This window comes from Xenopus laevis, chromosome 1S (assembly GCF_017654675.1).
Source record: "Xenopus laevis strain J_2021 chromosome 1S, Xenopus_laevis_v10.1, whole genome shotgun sequence".
Classification (NCBI taxonomy): domain Eukaryota; kingdom Metazoa; phylum Chordata; class Amphibia; order Anura; family Pipidae; genus Xenopus; species Xenopus laevis.
The window spans coordinates 86,106,897-86,122,306 of record NC_054372.1 but is presented as its reverse complement, the minus strand read 5'-3'; the positions used below and the strand labels follow the sequence as shown (position 1 = coordinate 86,122,306).

The 15,410-nt window shown below is 38.5% G+C and overlaps 1 protein-coding gene across 1 annotated transcript in view; it reads right to left on the bottom strand.

The window, feature by feature from the left end:
* The window catches only part of bmp3.S (bone morphogenetic protein 3 S homeolog), a 35,475-nt gene that overhangs the window by 7,301 nt on the left and 12,764 nt on the right, over window positions 1–15,410 (bottom strand). Inside the window, exon 2 of the mRNA XM_018243552.2 lies at window positions 1,955–2,853. Within this exon, the coding sequence (XP_018099041.1) occupies window positions 1,955–2,853 (899 nt within the window). The remainder of the gene's footprint in view (window positions 1–1,954; window positions 2,854–15,410) is intronic.

Here is a 15,410-nt window from a genome sequence, read left to right as displayed (position 1 = left end):
TAAAACAACTAACGTTTCGGCTCGCACTCAAGCCTTTCTCAAAGAGAAATATATATATATATATATATACATATACACACACACACATACATAGTTAACATAATTCACCTTAAGTGCCTCCAACTTGGCCAATCTTTCTTCATAACTGATATCTTCCACACCCTTTATCAAATTAGCCACAAAGCTTTGGGCATTTCAATGATATATTCCAATGGAGGTTAAAACTAAACTATATAGTCTAGAGGAGGCGTTACCAGTGTTTTGCAAAGGGTAAGAATTACTCTATCCTTCTGTGAATAAATACCCCTCTTAGTACAAGACCCATACAAATTCACATAGATCACATTTACTTTAACCCCTTTGTCACATAAGTTCCAGCTTACTTCATCATAAAAGGAAATCAAGTTGTTGTTAAGTCCAACTAATAATGTTTTTTTCCAGAACAATTTGTTGAATGTGATCCCCAACCTTTTAAACAACTTTAAATAACCCACTATAAATGTCAGTATAATATTATATTAAAAGATAATATCAAGGTGGACTACCCTTTTAACCTTACCTTGATTCTGTAAGCCCAATTTCTGAAGGAAATATAATGCAGCTAGAGTTAAAAAAAAGTACAGTACACAGGAACATCTAAAATGGCGCTGGTTTGATTATGGCACATGTGAATTAGAAGAAATTTATTGTATGCACATATAGCACACAAAGATTTTTGTAGCTGTGTTTGTCAGATACTTCAATTCAACTTGATGTGATGGAATACTATTATCATATAATAATAACAGTATATACAGGGCAGGATTTAAATAGAGGGCGTCACTAGGCCCACTGCCCATTGTCGCTCCTCCCCCCCTCCCCTTTATTCGTGCAAATTGGAGCAATGGGAATTGTGCATGGGAAATTTAAAGTTAAAAACTGTTGTATCTCCAGCCCATCCCCAGTGTTTTTGAACCAATGTGGGTATGGTTGGGCAGCATGCCGCTCCCCTAAAATCCTACCGCCCTAGGCCCGGGCCTAGGTGGCTTTTCCACAAATCCGGGTATATAATAATTATTATAATAATTCAAAATAATAATTACACAGATTTGACAGCTGTCCCTGTACCCCAACATAATGGACTGTCACAGATTTATTTCTAAATATTTTTTAAACTACCACCATTATTGATGAGAGAATCTGCCCCGTTTTGCTTCCCTGAAAAGTTTGTAAAACTCCAAAAAAATTAGCGAAACAGAAAAATTATCAAAACAAATTGAAGTCAATGGGCGCCAATGGCTGCGAATCCATGCTTGGGGAATACATTCGCCCATCACTAACCACCATAAATTGAATATCATTCATTAATGTGAAATTGAAAGACCTTAGAAAAATCCACAGAACATGAACTTCTAAAATCGGACACACTGAAGTCAATGGGCGACAATTTTAGCGCAAGTGACAATCTTTACTGTATACACTTAACTCTTTTGTCCAAATGCATTAAAGTTAATGGGCGTCCAAATAATTTTGATGTACGACAATTTTTATGTGTGCAGCAATTTTTTAGCGCAAATCCATGCCACCACCATAAATTGACTATCATTCATTAATGTGAAATTGAAAGACCTTAGAAAAATCCACAGAACATGAACTTCTAAAAGCGGACAAAAGTTCATGCAATCCTACCTTAAAAAAATATTAATGATTGGATGCAGTACAAGAAATTCCTGTACATAAACCTCAGTTTTTAAATCTCACTATTTTAACAACTACACTTATAGAACAGACATTAAAATATTACTATTTATGGGCTTCAGAGGGCTCCCAAATAAAACAGCTGGAATATTTTATTGATTAAAAAAATCTGTACAGTTCATAAAAAGGAGTTGCACTTTCCTGCCCAGCACTGCATGAAAATATATATACACAGATATAAAAGTCAGTGTAAAATACTATAAATAATTTACAGTACCTTTGGCATTGGGAACTGGCAAGCACCTGAGCAGTAATATGCATCAAAGGATTTGGGGGAAATAATCCATTCACTCCAGCCAATGTCTGCAAAATCGACTTTTAGATAACGTCGTGCACAATTTTGTGGTTCATTCCACTGCTTTCTTCTTGCTTTCTTCAAGGTCTGTTCATCGAACTGAAGTGTTTGGCTCTTCTGACGGCTACCTTTCCTAAGCTTTTTCTTATTTTTATCCTTCTCATTCTGACGTCCCTGAAGAGTTTTGTAGGGCTTCCTTTTTTCCCAGCCCTCTTCATCCACACTGTACTGGTATTCTGCACCAGGGAGCTCATTGTTTTGCAAGGGTAAAAGAATATCTGTAGATCGTTTTGTTCTTTGTCCAGCTTTTCCTGTTTTCCTGTTTGGTTTTAGTGCTAGAGGAGTATGTGGCCCATGCAAGCTGGAAACAACACTGTCAGGCTCTGAAATTGCAGAGTCATTAGCATAAACCAATATATAAGGTTTAAGTCCTATAACTTCTATGCTTCTGTGATTTGCATATTCTACTGTCAAATTGAATCCAAGAAAAGCCTCACCATATTTCTTGGCCTTACGTACGGCCTGAGTGATATCCTTCCACTGCCAAGGAGGGTGGTCCTGCTGAGATGTTGATACATTAATGATAAAATTACCAATAACGTGAGTAGGATTTTGAAGAGCAGTGAAGCTCCACAATGTTGAATATAAAGTAAATTGAGGTTTTGCATGCCCATGTTGAGTGCAGAACAGGGAATGAAGACATCTGTGGCTGGAGTTTAGAAGATCCTCCAGATAATAATGCAATGTGGCTGAAAGAATATTTTCAGAGGATGTCAGAGAAGTCAAGTTGAACATATACTGACATTTTTTATGTTCATCCCCTGGAAATAAAAAAAAACATTGTCAGTAATAAATACATTATTAATTATATTAATTGTAGTTGGTGTACATTTAGGACTTAATGTTTATGTTATTTAAAATCTGAATGTATGATTCGTCTGCTTCATTTAGGAAGTCTGGCACTGAACACCACATCATCATCGTCGTGGTATGCTTCACCATTATAATACCTACGCCTTGAGATGGATCAAAATCCATTAGTTCAGCATTAGTCCACCTTAAATTTAACTTTTATTATAGTATATGCAGCAAAATAATAACCATATTAAAACTGTTCTATTTTGTGTGTTTTTCTCATTTACAACTCTTAGGACTGACATTTAGGGGCAAATTCACTAAGATCCGAAGTTGTGCCGGCGACAGCTCCGGCCGCTGCACTTCGCCAGGCGTAGTTTCGCCAGCGCTACGCAAATTCACTAAAATACGAAGTTGCGCTCAGGGAGGCGAATGGTAGCGAAGTTGTGCTAGCGTTGATTCGACAAGCAAAGCGAAGTTATGCTAGCGATGCCTAATTTGCATACGGCGCCAAGTTAAGTACAATGGATGTATATGTAGCACCAAATACATTACACTACACAAGCTGGGAAAGCTTCATAAAATAAAATAGAGTTGTTATTTTGCCCTATACATGTACCCACTGTATAGTTTAGGTGCCATATGTTAGGAAATGTAGGGGGGAAAGAGGGTGCCCCCAAAAAGAATTACGATCTTTTTCAGTCTATCACCCTTAAAAAAGGAAAAGACGCCATCGTTTTTTGGGACTTAGAAAAAATGTAAACTTTTTTTGAAGCAAGCCCTATCTACTCTATTACACTTTGCCTGGTCTCAGGTGGCGAAGGCAAGTCTGGCGCAAGATGTAACGTTCAGTAAAATGCGCAAGTTAGTGAATTAGCGTAGTTACGTCCCATTCGCCATAGCGCAACCACTTCGCTAGCGAATTTACGCCAGCGCCCGTTAATAAATCGGCGAAGTAACTAAATTACGTCACGCTTGGCATGGCGAATTTGCGCTAGTGTTAGGCACTTTGCCCTTTAGTGAATTTGCCCCTTAAACTGGTATCTGGTTGATAGGGGTTGGTTGCATACTGAAAAATAGGAAGCATAATTTAAAAAAGGAACACCAATTGAATAATGTCTTTGAAGAGGTCTATAACACACTAGGTTAATGTAAGGATATCTCCTAGCATATTAAACAGTTAAAAGAATATACCATAATATTTATAAATGCCGGCTATTTCCAAGTTAACTATTATCATCAATGATTTATATAGCACCAAAATGTTAACCACATTTAATCATGCACTTCTGTTCCTGTTCCAGTGTAGATTACAACCAATTTTGCCTGTCCTGTAGGACTCAAAAGAATGCCACACAATCACAGTAAACATTAACTCCATGCAAACAGTGGTCCAGTTGGAGTAGACCAAAAGGAACATATTTCCTTAGTTAGAAAGAGCAGAGTAGTTTTACAGAACATGATTTTTGGCACACATTAAAGTTAAAGGGATACTGTTATAGAAAATACACCAGTTAATAGTGCTGCTCTAGCAGATTTCTCCACTGAAATCCATTTCTCAAAAGAGCAAACAGATTTTTTTATATTTCATTTTGAAATTTGACATGGGGCTAGAAATATTGTCAGTTTCCCAGCTGCCCCCAGTCATGTTACACGTGCTCTGATAAACTTCAGTCACCCTTTACTGCTGTATTGCAAATTTGAGTGATATCACCACCCCAGCAGCCTAACAACTGAACAATCCAGCACTCAATAGTAAAAATCAAGGCCCCACTGTGACACTTTCAGTTACATTGAGTAGGAGAAACAACAGCCTGCCAGAAAGCTGTTTCATCCTAATGTGCTGGCTCATGACCAAAACCAAAAATACACAAATTAAATTTTATATGGTAGAATGAATTATTTGCAATGTAAACTGTGTAATGTAGAAATAAAAACACCATAAAAATCATGACAGAATCCCTTTAAATATTCTCATCATGTGTTCTAGGTATTAAAATATACTATGATCCAAAGTAATTTCCTATCATAACAACATGGTTATACATTATTAGCACAATCATTACTTCAAAAACCAGTCTGTAACAAGATAGAAGGCATTCATACTTGAGAAGATTCCAGTACTTATTTCCAAAATGGGCTTCACAACACCGGTTAACATAACATACATACGGTACTTGAACAAGTACTATGGGTCCCCTATAAAGCAGGACCTTTCAGCTGGTGATACTCTTAACATCTAAAGCCTGCAGGAGGAAAGGTTAGGTATCGGAATATATAATCGGTTTAAAAATATATTTCAATTATAATTTTTATGAAGTTCTGAGGAATCCTGTACTATTGAGGGCCCCTGTGCAGCCTTGATTTTAAGAAATGTAAAGAACCATGGATACATTACCAATACAACTAGAACAAACACTCTTTTTATTGCATTTGCTAAGCTCCCTTGATTGAACTGTGACTGTGCCCATCCTGGCAAAACGGGCAGAAAAACAAACTCTCCTGATAGGAACCACTAGAGAGCTTTAAAGCTCAGCTGTGCAGTAAATTTTAATGAAGTACAGAATATGTACTATTACCTGGAAACAGACCAGAGAGTGCAAGAGCCAGGCTCTAAATGACCTTTTATAACCTTATGACATATACCGACAGCTTGCCTCTCTACTACACAGATTTTTTTTTTTTTTTCAAATTAAATCTTTACATTTAAGAAAGTGCAAAGTTTAAAAAAATCCTATTCCTCACAACAAAGTAAAATATATCTGTTTTGTCAGTTAATTTTATCTTTTATTGAAAAAGGCAATATTTAGGTTTGAACTTCTTTAAAATGTACCTAATTTCATGTGCACTAATGTTACCTCATTAAACATGCAGTGATATCTTAATAATTAAGCTGATTTTTAAAAACTTGGAATGAGAAAATCCGTATAGAGGGTACACAAGCAGATTTAAAAAAAAAAAATGCTATTACTCTAATGACTCTAATGTTTAGTTAAATGAGCCATAAATGAAAGAGACACTTATAATTAATGAGAAAATAACTCTCAATTTCAGCAAGAATTGTTTCTCATAAATATCAGTAGTGGCTACCTGGTTCCCTCATTATTTGAGGTATTCTTGTAAAACAAGGAACTGATCTTAAAGGACAAGGCAAGCCTGATCATGAATGCTGGCCCCAACAGGTGCATAAAAAGTAAAGGGTCTATTTTTTATCATACTCTATATAAAGTAGACTACAGCACCAATGGTGATGTTGCCCATATCAACCAATCAGCAATTATATTTTAATAGTTAGAAAACAAAAGCAAGAATTCAATTGGTTATTATGAGCAACATCACCAGTAATTCTTCACTCAGCATGATAAATAGACTCTTATCGAGTGTCTGCACTCCCCTGCAAATCTAAAGCAAACTTGTAGTTTTATAAGACTAGGAGGATTATACTATCTGCTAATATTTAGCTCTTGTCGATATGAAGAAACAGCAGGTAGAATAATGCTCATGTGCAGAGGGGGCATGTGGGCAATGATGAATGACGTATATGGATCCAAGATGTCACCCACAAATCAGTGCATGCAGGAAGATTTTCTAGCAATTGATCATATATAAAAGAAAGGGTTTCTATGCAGAAAAGAAAGTCATGCAAAAGTCAGTGGACTTTTAATAGATTATCCCCCATGAGACCATGTGAAAATTCCCCCACATCTTAATGGGGAAAAGAAATAAAAGGTGCAAAGTTAGCCAGGGATCAGGTGTCGGATTAGATCTCATGACTAGGAGACTCCTCAATTTGACCCTTTGCCTAAAATGACCAGGGAGCCAATGTGTGATTATCTTAGGTTCACAAGTTCTGCAAAGTAACCAAAGACTAGGTTGAAATACTAATAGTCGATATAATATAAGAGGTGGTGTCTGCAGTCATGAAAGAGAGAAAGGGGTCAAGGGCTCCAGACTCTGAAGATATTTTGCTCCTACATGTCAAAACACGCTTTAATGTCATCAATGACATTTAAATCAAATAAGAATTGTCTAATCTAGCCTTTGATTTTTGGCATATATGTAAATCATAAATAGAAGCTTTCCAACTGATACGAATCTAAATAGTACTGTAGGTGTCAGGATCAACACCCTAAATCCAGAAGTGCTAGGCTCCCTGGTCTTGGCTCTGCTTCGGCCTGTAGCAGCCGCCTTTCAATTCGGGAGGAACCCTCTGCTAATCAGATGTCTTAATAAAAGAGGAGCATAGCAAGGGTTCTGGACGAGCAAAGTGGCATGATTGTTTACCAAGGATTTAGAAGGAAGGCCAGACAACACAGGAGGAACCAAACTGAATAGCGTGGTCAGACAGGCCAGGTCGGTACAGGCAGAGTTCAAGCAAGATCAGACAGGCCGGGTCGGTACAGGCAAAATTCGAGCAAGGTAAGACAGGCTAGGATCAGGATTGGAGAGTTCAGAATAATCAGGCAGGCAGGCTAGGGTCAGGATTGCAGAGTTCAGAATAGTCAGGCAAGCAGCCAAGGGATTCACAAGTAATAAGCAACCAGTAACTAAACAAGTTAGACCTAACAATGGGCAACAAATTAGAAATCCCTTTACGCCGGCGCGTAAAACCAGGAAGTATGGAGAACTGGCACTCAGAGGGTGAGGAAGTATGCGGCGAGGACACTAGACAGCAGGCCACTAGACCACCAGGGTAAGAGTTTCTTACAGTTGGACTAACTGCTTTTGAATAAGTCAGCAATGCTAGACACCTCAGAAAGTTAACTGGTTTTACATATATGCGTACAATATTCCAGCAAAAAAAAGTGCCCTACATATGACAGAAATAAATGTATATTATTTTATTACTCTGATATAACAGGAATAGTTGAGCTCCATTTATTTAAATAAATTAAATGCTATTCTTTTCTGACCATTGGCAGTTAATAAAAAATGTGAGTAACTGTAATGTGAAAACACCCCCAGTAGGTGTCGCTGTATTATAAGTCAAAGTCAAGTCAAAAAGGCTTGGAGCAGAAGTTTTGACCTATTATGTACCTTTGCAGCGTAATTATGGGGTATTTGATCATAAAGAATTCATAGTATGCAGAATTCTTATGATGTGATTAATTTAAGTGCTTATGCCTGTGAAGATACAGTATTACATTTTTTTTACCAAATATACCATACAGTTGTTGAAAAATATTTTGTTTTGCCACCAATAGTAATGAGTGAAATATTTTGCCATGTGTGGATTTGCTGCAAAATTATGCATTTCACAAATAGCTAATACTTTCATGATACCACCATAAAATTTCACCCATATACCCCCACGGTATTTTGCACAGACTCCAATGTATTTTGTTCTGAAAAAAATTACCAAAAAGAAAAACCGTTTGGCTTAATGCATTTCACAAAGAATAAGGAAATCATTAAAAAATAAGAATGCGATTTTGAAATCCTTGAAGTATATGTTCCAGTACACGTGCATAGCATTTGCAAAAAAATTCCACCGCGTTCAATTTTACTAGAGAAGCAGAAAACTTTTATTATACATTTGGCAGTTTGTGCACAATAAAGTATATACAGTACATGCAGCTTTGCAGTCATTCATTGCTTGTTCAGCAATAGTTGCTCAGAGAAGTGTCTTCCAGGTACTTTGTGTGAAAATCAATGGTGACACATTTTTAGGCTACTTAAAAAAACATTGTTTAGACAGCCTGCTATTGTCCTGAGTGTGCCATCGCCCTATAGCCAAAGAACACCCAACACCTCAGATTTTATTGTAGAACTATAAAAACTATAGGTGAGCGAACAATTTTCATCAGATTTAAATTTGTCAATTATTGTTTTCATGCAACTAGTAATGCAACTGTTCAATAACAGCACAGTATCCCACTTCCCATAATTTTAATTTAAACTAAACCCCCCAATAATACAAACTTATACCCACTACATTACATAGTCCCCCACCCTGCTTCCCCTCCCCCCGCAAAGGTGATTACTCCTGAATGTACCCCTAATTCATTACTCACTTATAGGTGCAGAGTTAGCGCAGCGAAGCTCTTGGGCCCCATCTTCTGGTACTTCTGTATTCTTTGGGTTCTATTCCCTCCTCCAATTTCTGGCACTTCTGGCGCATGCACAGTTGCTATAAACTGTAAGACTGCTCCAACAAGGCATGCGCCAATACGGCATTTACTTCCCGAAGAATAACGAAGAGCCGGAAGATGGCACCCATGAGCTTTGCTGCACTTACTCTTCACCTTCACCCGGGGGGGAGAATGGAGGGGAGACTATGTAGGGTAGGGGGTTTTATGATTGGGGTGGTTTAGTTCTCCTTTAAGCCCCCCATTTGAAATTAAACTATTAAGGTACATTAAACTCCAGTAATCATTTAAGATAAGATATAGGTAGTGTTGTGCAGAGCTTGGGATGTGATCAGGGTCATGTCCAGGGCCTTATCTACCATATAACCACAAACCCACAAGTCTCCTTATAACTTATGCTAAGTTATACCATACTATGTATATACTGAAGTACATAAGCAAAATATTTACAGTAACCCTTTAATGGAAGTTGATGAGCCATTGAAGTAGGATTTCATGCTAGAAACCTTGGTTCGATTCCCTGTGCTAACTCCATGTGACCCTGGACAAGTAACTTAATCTCCTGGTGGCCCAGCATGCTTAGTGCTGTCTTGCTTGCTCTCAAGAGCTTAAAGTTCCATGCAAGAAAAGCACTGTATAAATCATTCCCTTGCTCTTTACACCTGAAAGGTGCACTCACACACTGGTAGCTTTCTCTGTAAATGTAAGTTAATTGTCTTGTGAGGCAATTTCCGGGTACTACATGCTTTTGCATCAACAATTTCTATTTATGCTATGTACTGGAAGAGAGCAAAAGAAAACTGATAACAAAATGTCTGGTTTGTCTGGTATCTCAGATCCCTCGTTGGCAAAAATCCTTCCTCAATCCAAATGGCTAATTGGATTGATCTTGATCAAGTAGTATGGCATACTTAACAATGCTTCTAGTTTCAGAGGAACTGCTCCAAAAGATGGCCCCAAAAGTTGTGGTGCTTACAGGTAAGTGTCTGTGTATAGCTCAGGTACTGGTGGAAAAAAAATCTAAAATATATACGACCTTACGGGTGAAATGGGTTCATTTAAAGGAGCAATAAAACCAAAAAATAAAGTTATACTATAATGCACTGTTGCCCTGCACTGGTAAAACTAGTATGGAAGGATTGGCCAAAAAAGGTTGGGAAACAGTATTCTAATTTCAGAATCACTACCATAGCATAACAAGCTGCTGCGTAACCATGGTGGCAATCATTCAGTTTTAACACATCAGTACATTTTTTAAATTACTTTAAAGGAACAGTGACAAAAAATGAAAGTGTTTTAAAGTAATGAAAATATAACATACTGTTGCCCTAAACTGCTAAGACTGTTGTGTTTGTTTCAGAACCACTAATATAGTTTATTTAAACAAAAATCTGCTGTGCACCAATGGGGCAGCCATTAAAGCACATGATACACAGTGGATAACAGATAAGCTATGAAGAATACCATTATAAAATACATATCTTATCTGTTATCTGCTGTGTAACCTGTGCCTCTTCTTCTTTTTCAACTATGAATGGCTGCCCCCATGGCTAAACAGAAGCTTGTTTATATAAACTATAGTACTGGTTCTGAAACAAACACAACAAACACAAGGCTGCCCAATTTAGCCAGCCTTGAAATCTGACAATAATAACATGATCCTATTATTTTGTTTCAATGACTGTATTACATAAGTGCACAGTGCATACTTTTCTCTGGGGTTTCATACTCCTGAGTCACTATGGGTATGTTATGTTTAATCTTCTTGTGTGTCTTGGGCACCAACAGATAGTATTAGCATGTTTAACCCTTTAAGTGCCACAGAACGTAGAATCTACGTTCTGTGGAAAAGTAACTTGAAATGCCACAGAACGTAGATTCTACGTTCTGCAGCACTTCCGGGTTCTGGAGCGGAGGAGCGGCTGTTAGAGCCGCTCGCTCCGTTCCGCATCGATCCCCTGCCCCTAGGCAACGAGCAGAGCAGGGGATCGAGTGGCCCCTGGGGCGCGATCGCCCAGGGGCCCAAAAACAGCAGCAGGCACGTGTAACTTACGTGTCCTGCTGCTGCAGCCTACACCGCGCTGGATATCTCCGCCCCCACAGCACAGGCACACAGAGGACGTCGCAGATCTCTTCCTGAGGCCCTTCCAGATCGCCTGCAACAGTCTCCAGCGATTTTTTCAGGTTAGTGCAACAATTACACACACAAACACACCAACACACACTTATTACAGTAATACACACTTAGATTCACACTTACACACACTTACACATACATTTTTGGGGATTGGGGGGGTCACTTACACTCACTGCACTTACACACATGTGCACACGCACACACGCGCACATAACATGTAATTTACCATTTGTACACACGCACACGCACATACATGGCATTGTGGCTTTTTTTTTTTTTTCTTATCGCATCGTTTCTTTTTTTGGCTGAAAAAAATGTTTTATTGCCATTACGAATAGCGTATTCGCTAACCGTACTGTGCAATATCTTTTTTATGTTATTTCGGTGATTATATTGCAATTTTGGGTATTTTGGTGCATTATTAGCCATTTTATTGCATTTTTAGCCATTTTATTGCATTTTCAGCTCTGCGTATGTTGTGTTCACTTGTTTCTAGCCGTATAACCTGTTTGGCCCAGCTAAAATATTCAAACTGTGATTCTGACGGCCGATAACACGAGTCTGGAAAAAAAACATTGATTTTTGTGGTTTTATTGGATTTTTTTGCATTTCACTCTTTACTGCCTTATTTTGTTTTGCCTTGTAAATTTTATTTACTATATATCCATTTGGGGGTCTCTGTGTGCCACATAGTTTGGTATATCTATGCATATTGGGCATCAAAGTGTTCAGTAGACCCCTGGCGTTCATATTTAGGATGTTTTATGCTGATACGTTACGAAATGTGGGGCATATAATGGGGTAAAATTCAAGCTTTGTGACGATTTTCAGAAATTTGATAAAAACCGTTATGTTCAGCATTGCTTTGCAGTTTGGCAGTTTACAGTAGAAACATTTATTTACCCATATTGTATTCGTCAGAATGTGTACTTTCTGAAAATATATGGTTTTCTGGGGTCTCTGTACTGTTAGGGGGTCTAATGTCGCATAATACACACACCAGGTGCTCAAATTGAAGCAGCCAGCGCGTCAGCCGTGAAAATGTATATACACTATTGTCATTTGGGGGTCTCTGTGCGCCACATAGTTTGGTATATCTATGCATATTGGGCATCAAAGTGTTCAGTAGACCCCTGGCGTTCATATTTAGGATGTTTTATGCTGATAAGTTACGAAATGTGTGGCATATAATGGGGTAGAATTCAAGCTTTGTGACGATTTTCAGAAATTTGATAAAAACCGTTATGTTCAGCATTGCTTTGCAGTTTGGCAGTTTGCAGTAGAAACACTTATTTACCCATATTGGATTCGTCAGAATGTGTACTTTCTGAAAATATATGGTTTTCTGGGGTCTCTGTACTGTTAGGGGGGTCTAATGTTGCATAATACACACTCTAGGTGCTCATATTGCAGCAGCCAGAGCGTCAGCCGTGAAAATGTATATACACTATTGTCATTTGGGGGTCTCTGTGCGCCACATAGTTTGGTATATCTATGCATATTGGGCATCAAAGTGTTCAGTAGACCCCTGGCGTTCATATTTAGGATGTTTTATGCTGATAAGTTACGAAATGTGGGGCATATAATGGGGTAAAATTCAAGCTTTGTGACGATTTTCAGAAATTTGATAAAAACCGTTACGTTCAGCATTGCTTTGCAGTTTGGCAGTTTGCAGTAGAAACACTTATTTACCCATATTGGATTCGTCAGAATGTGTACTTTCTGAAAATATATGGTTTTCTGGGGTCTCTGTACTGTTAGGGGGGTCTAATGTCGCATAATACACACTCCAGGTGCTCATATTGCAGCAGCCAGAGCGTCAGCCGTGAAAATGTATATACACTATTGTCATTTGGGGGTCTCTGTGCGCCACATAGTTTGGTATATCTATGCATATTGGGCATCAAAGTGTTCAGTAGACCCCTGGCGTTCATATTTAGGATGTTTTATGCTGATAAGTTACGAAATGTGGGGCATATAATGGGGTAAAATTCAAGCTTTGTGACGATTTTCAGAAATTTGATAAAAACCGTTATGTTCAGCATTGCTTTGCAGTTTGGCAGTTTGCAGTAGAAACACTTATTTACCCATATTGGATTCGTCAGAATGTGTACTTTCTGAAAATATATGGTTTTCTGGATCTCTGTACTGTTAGGGGGGTCTAATGTTGCATAATACACACACCAGGTGCTTATATTGCAGCAGCCAGCGCGTCAGCCGTGAAAATGTATATACACTATTGTCATTTGGGGGTCTCTGTACGCCACATAGTTTGGTATATCTATGCATACTGGGCATCAAAGTGTTCAGTAGACCCCTGGCGTTCATATTTAGGATGTTTTATGCTGATACGTTACGAAATGTGTGGCATATAATGGGGTAGAATTCAAGCTTTGTGACGATTTTCAGAAATTTGATAAAAACCGTTATGTTCAGCATTGCTTTGCAGTTTGGCAGTTTGCAGTAGAAACACTTATTTACCCATATCGGATTCGTCAGAATGTGTACTTTCTGAAAATATATGGTTTTCTGGGGTCTCTGTACTGTTAGGGGGGTCTAATGTTGCATAATACACACACCAGGTGCTTATATTGCAGCAGCCAGCGCGTCAGCCGTGAAAATGTATATACACTATTGTCATTTGGGGGTCTCTGTACGCCACATAGTTTGGTATATCTATGCATACTGGGCATCAAAGTGTTCAGTAGACCCCTGGCGTTCATATTTAGGAAGTTTTATGCTGATACGTTACGAAATGTGTGGCATGTAATGGGGTAGAATTCAAGCTTTGTGACGATTTTCAGAAATTTCATAAAAACCGTTATGTTCAGCATTGCTTTGCAGTTTGGCAGTTTGCAGTAGAAACACTTATTTACCCATATTGGATTCGTCAGAATGTGTACTTTCTGAAAATATATGGTTTTCTGGGGTCTCTGTACTGTTAGGGGGGTCTAATGTCGCATAATACACACTCCAGGTGCTCATATTGCAGCAGCCAGAGCGTCAGCCGTGAAAATGTATATACACTATTGTCATTTGGGGGTCTCTGTGCGCCACATAGTTTGGTATATCTATGCATATTGGGCATCAAAGTGTTCAGTAGACCCCTGGCGTTCATATTTAGGATGTTTTATGCTGATACGTTACGAAATGTGTGGCATATAATGGGGTAAAATTCAAGCTTTGTGACGATTTTCCGAAATTTGATAAAAACCGTTATGTTCAGCATTGCTTTGCAGTTTGGCAGTTTGCAGTAGAAACACTTATTTACCCATATTGGATTCGTCAGAATGTGTACTTTCTGAAAATATATGGTTTTCTGGGGTCTCTGTACTGTTAGGTGGGCTAATGTCGCATAATACACACACCGGGTGGTTATATTGCAGCAGCCAGCGCGTCAGCCGTGAAAATGTCTATACATATTGTCATTTGGGGGTCTCTGTGCGCCACATAGTTTGGTATATCTATGCACATTGGGTATCAAACTGTTTAGTAGACCCATATGTTTATATTTAGGATGCTTTATGCTGGTAATGATACATGGACAATACGATGCTGGAAAGTTGAAGCTTTGAGGCAATTTCCACATATTTCACCAAAACCGACAACTTTGGGAAAGCCTTGCGACTCAGTAGTTTGGAGCAATAAGGCATGGGTACCCATTTTAGATTCTGTAGAATGTGTACTTTCCAAAAATGTATGGGTTTGGGGGGTAAACATATATTTCTGTGTTTTTACCCCACAAAAATGCAGTCAATGTGTTGATTTTTCATTAGCTGAAGTTACCCACGGGACTGTTTGTATGCGCTAACTTCATTTTGGGGCCTCTAAATGCCAGATACTTTGGTAAACCTATGAACAATGGCCACCAAACTGTTCGGAGGAACCCTGGCAATCATATTTAGGGTGCTTTTTCTTGGTGCATAACGATACATGGGTGATATGGTGCTGGGAAGTTGAAGCTTTGAGGCAATTTTCAGATATCTCACCAAAACCGACAATTGTGGGAAAGCCTTGCGACTCAGTAGTTTGGAGCAGAAAGGCATGGGTACCCATTTTAGATTCTGTAGAATGTGTACTTTCCAAAAATATATGGGTTTTGGGGGGTAAACATATATTTCTGTTTTTTACCCCACAAAAATGCAGTCAATTTGTTGATCTTTCATTAGCTGAAGTTACCCACGGGACTGTTTGTATGCGCTAACTTCATTTTGGGGCCTCTAAATGCCAGATACTTTGGTAAACTTATGAACAATGGCCACCAAAATGTTCAGAGGAACCCTGGCAATCATATTTA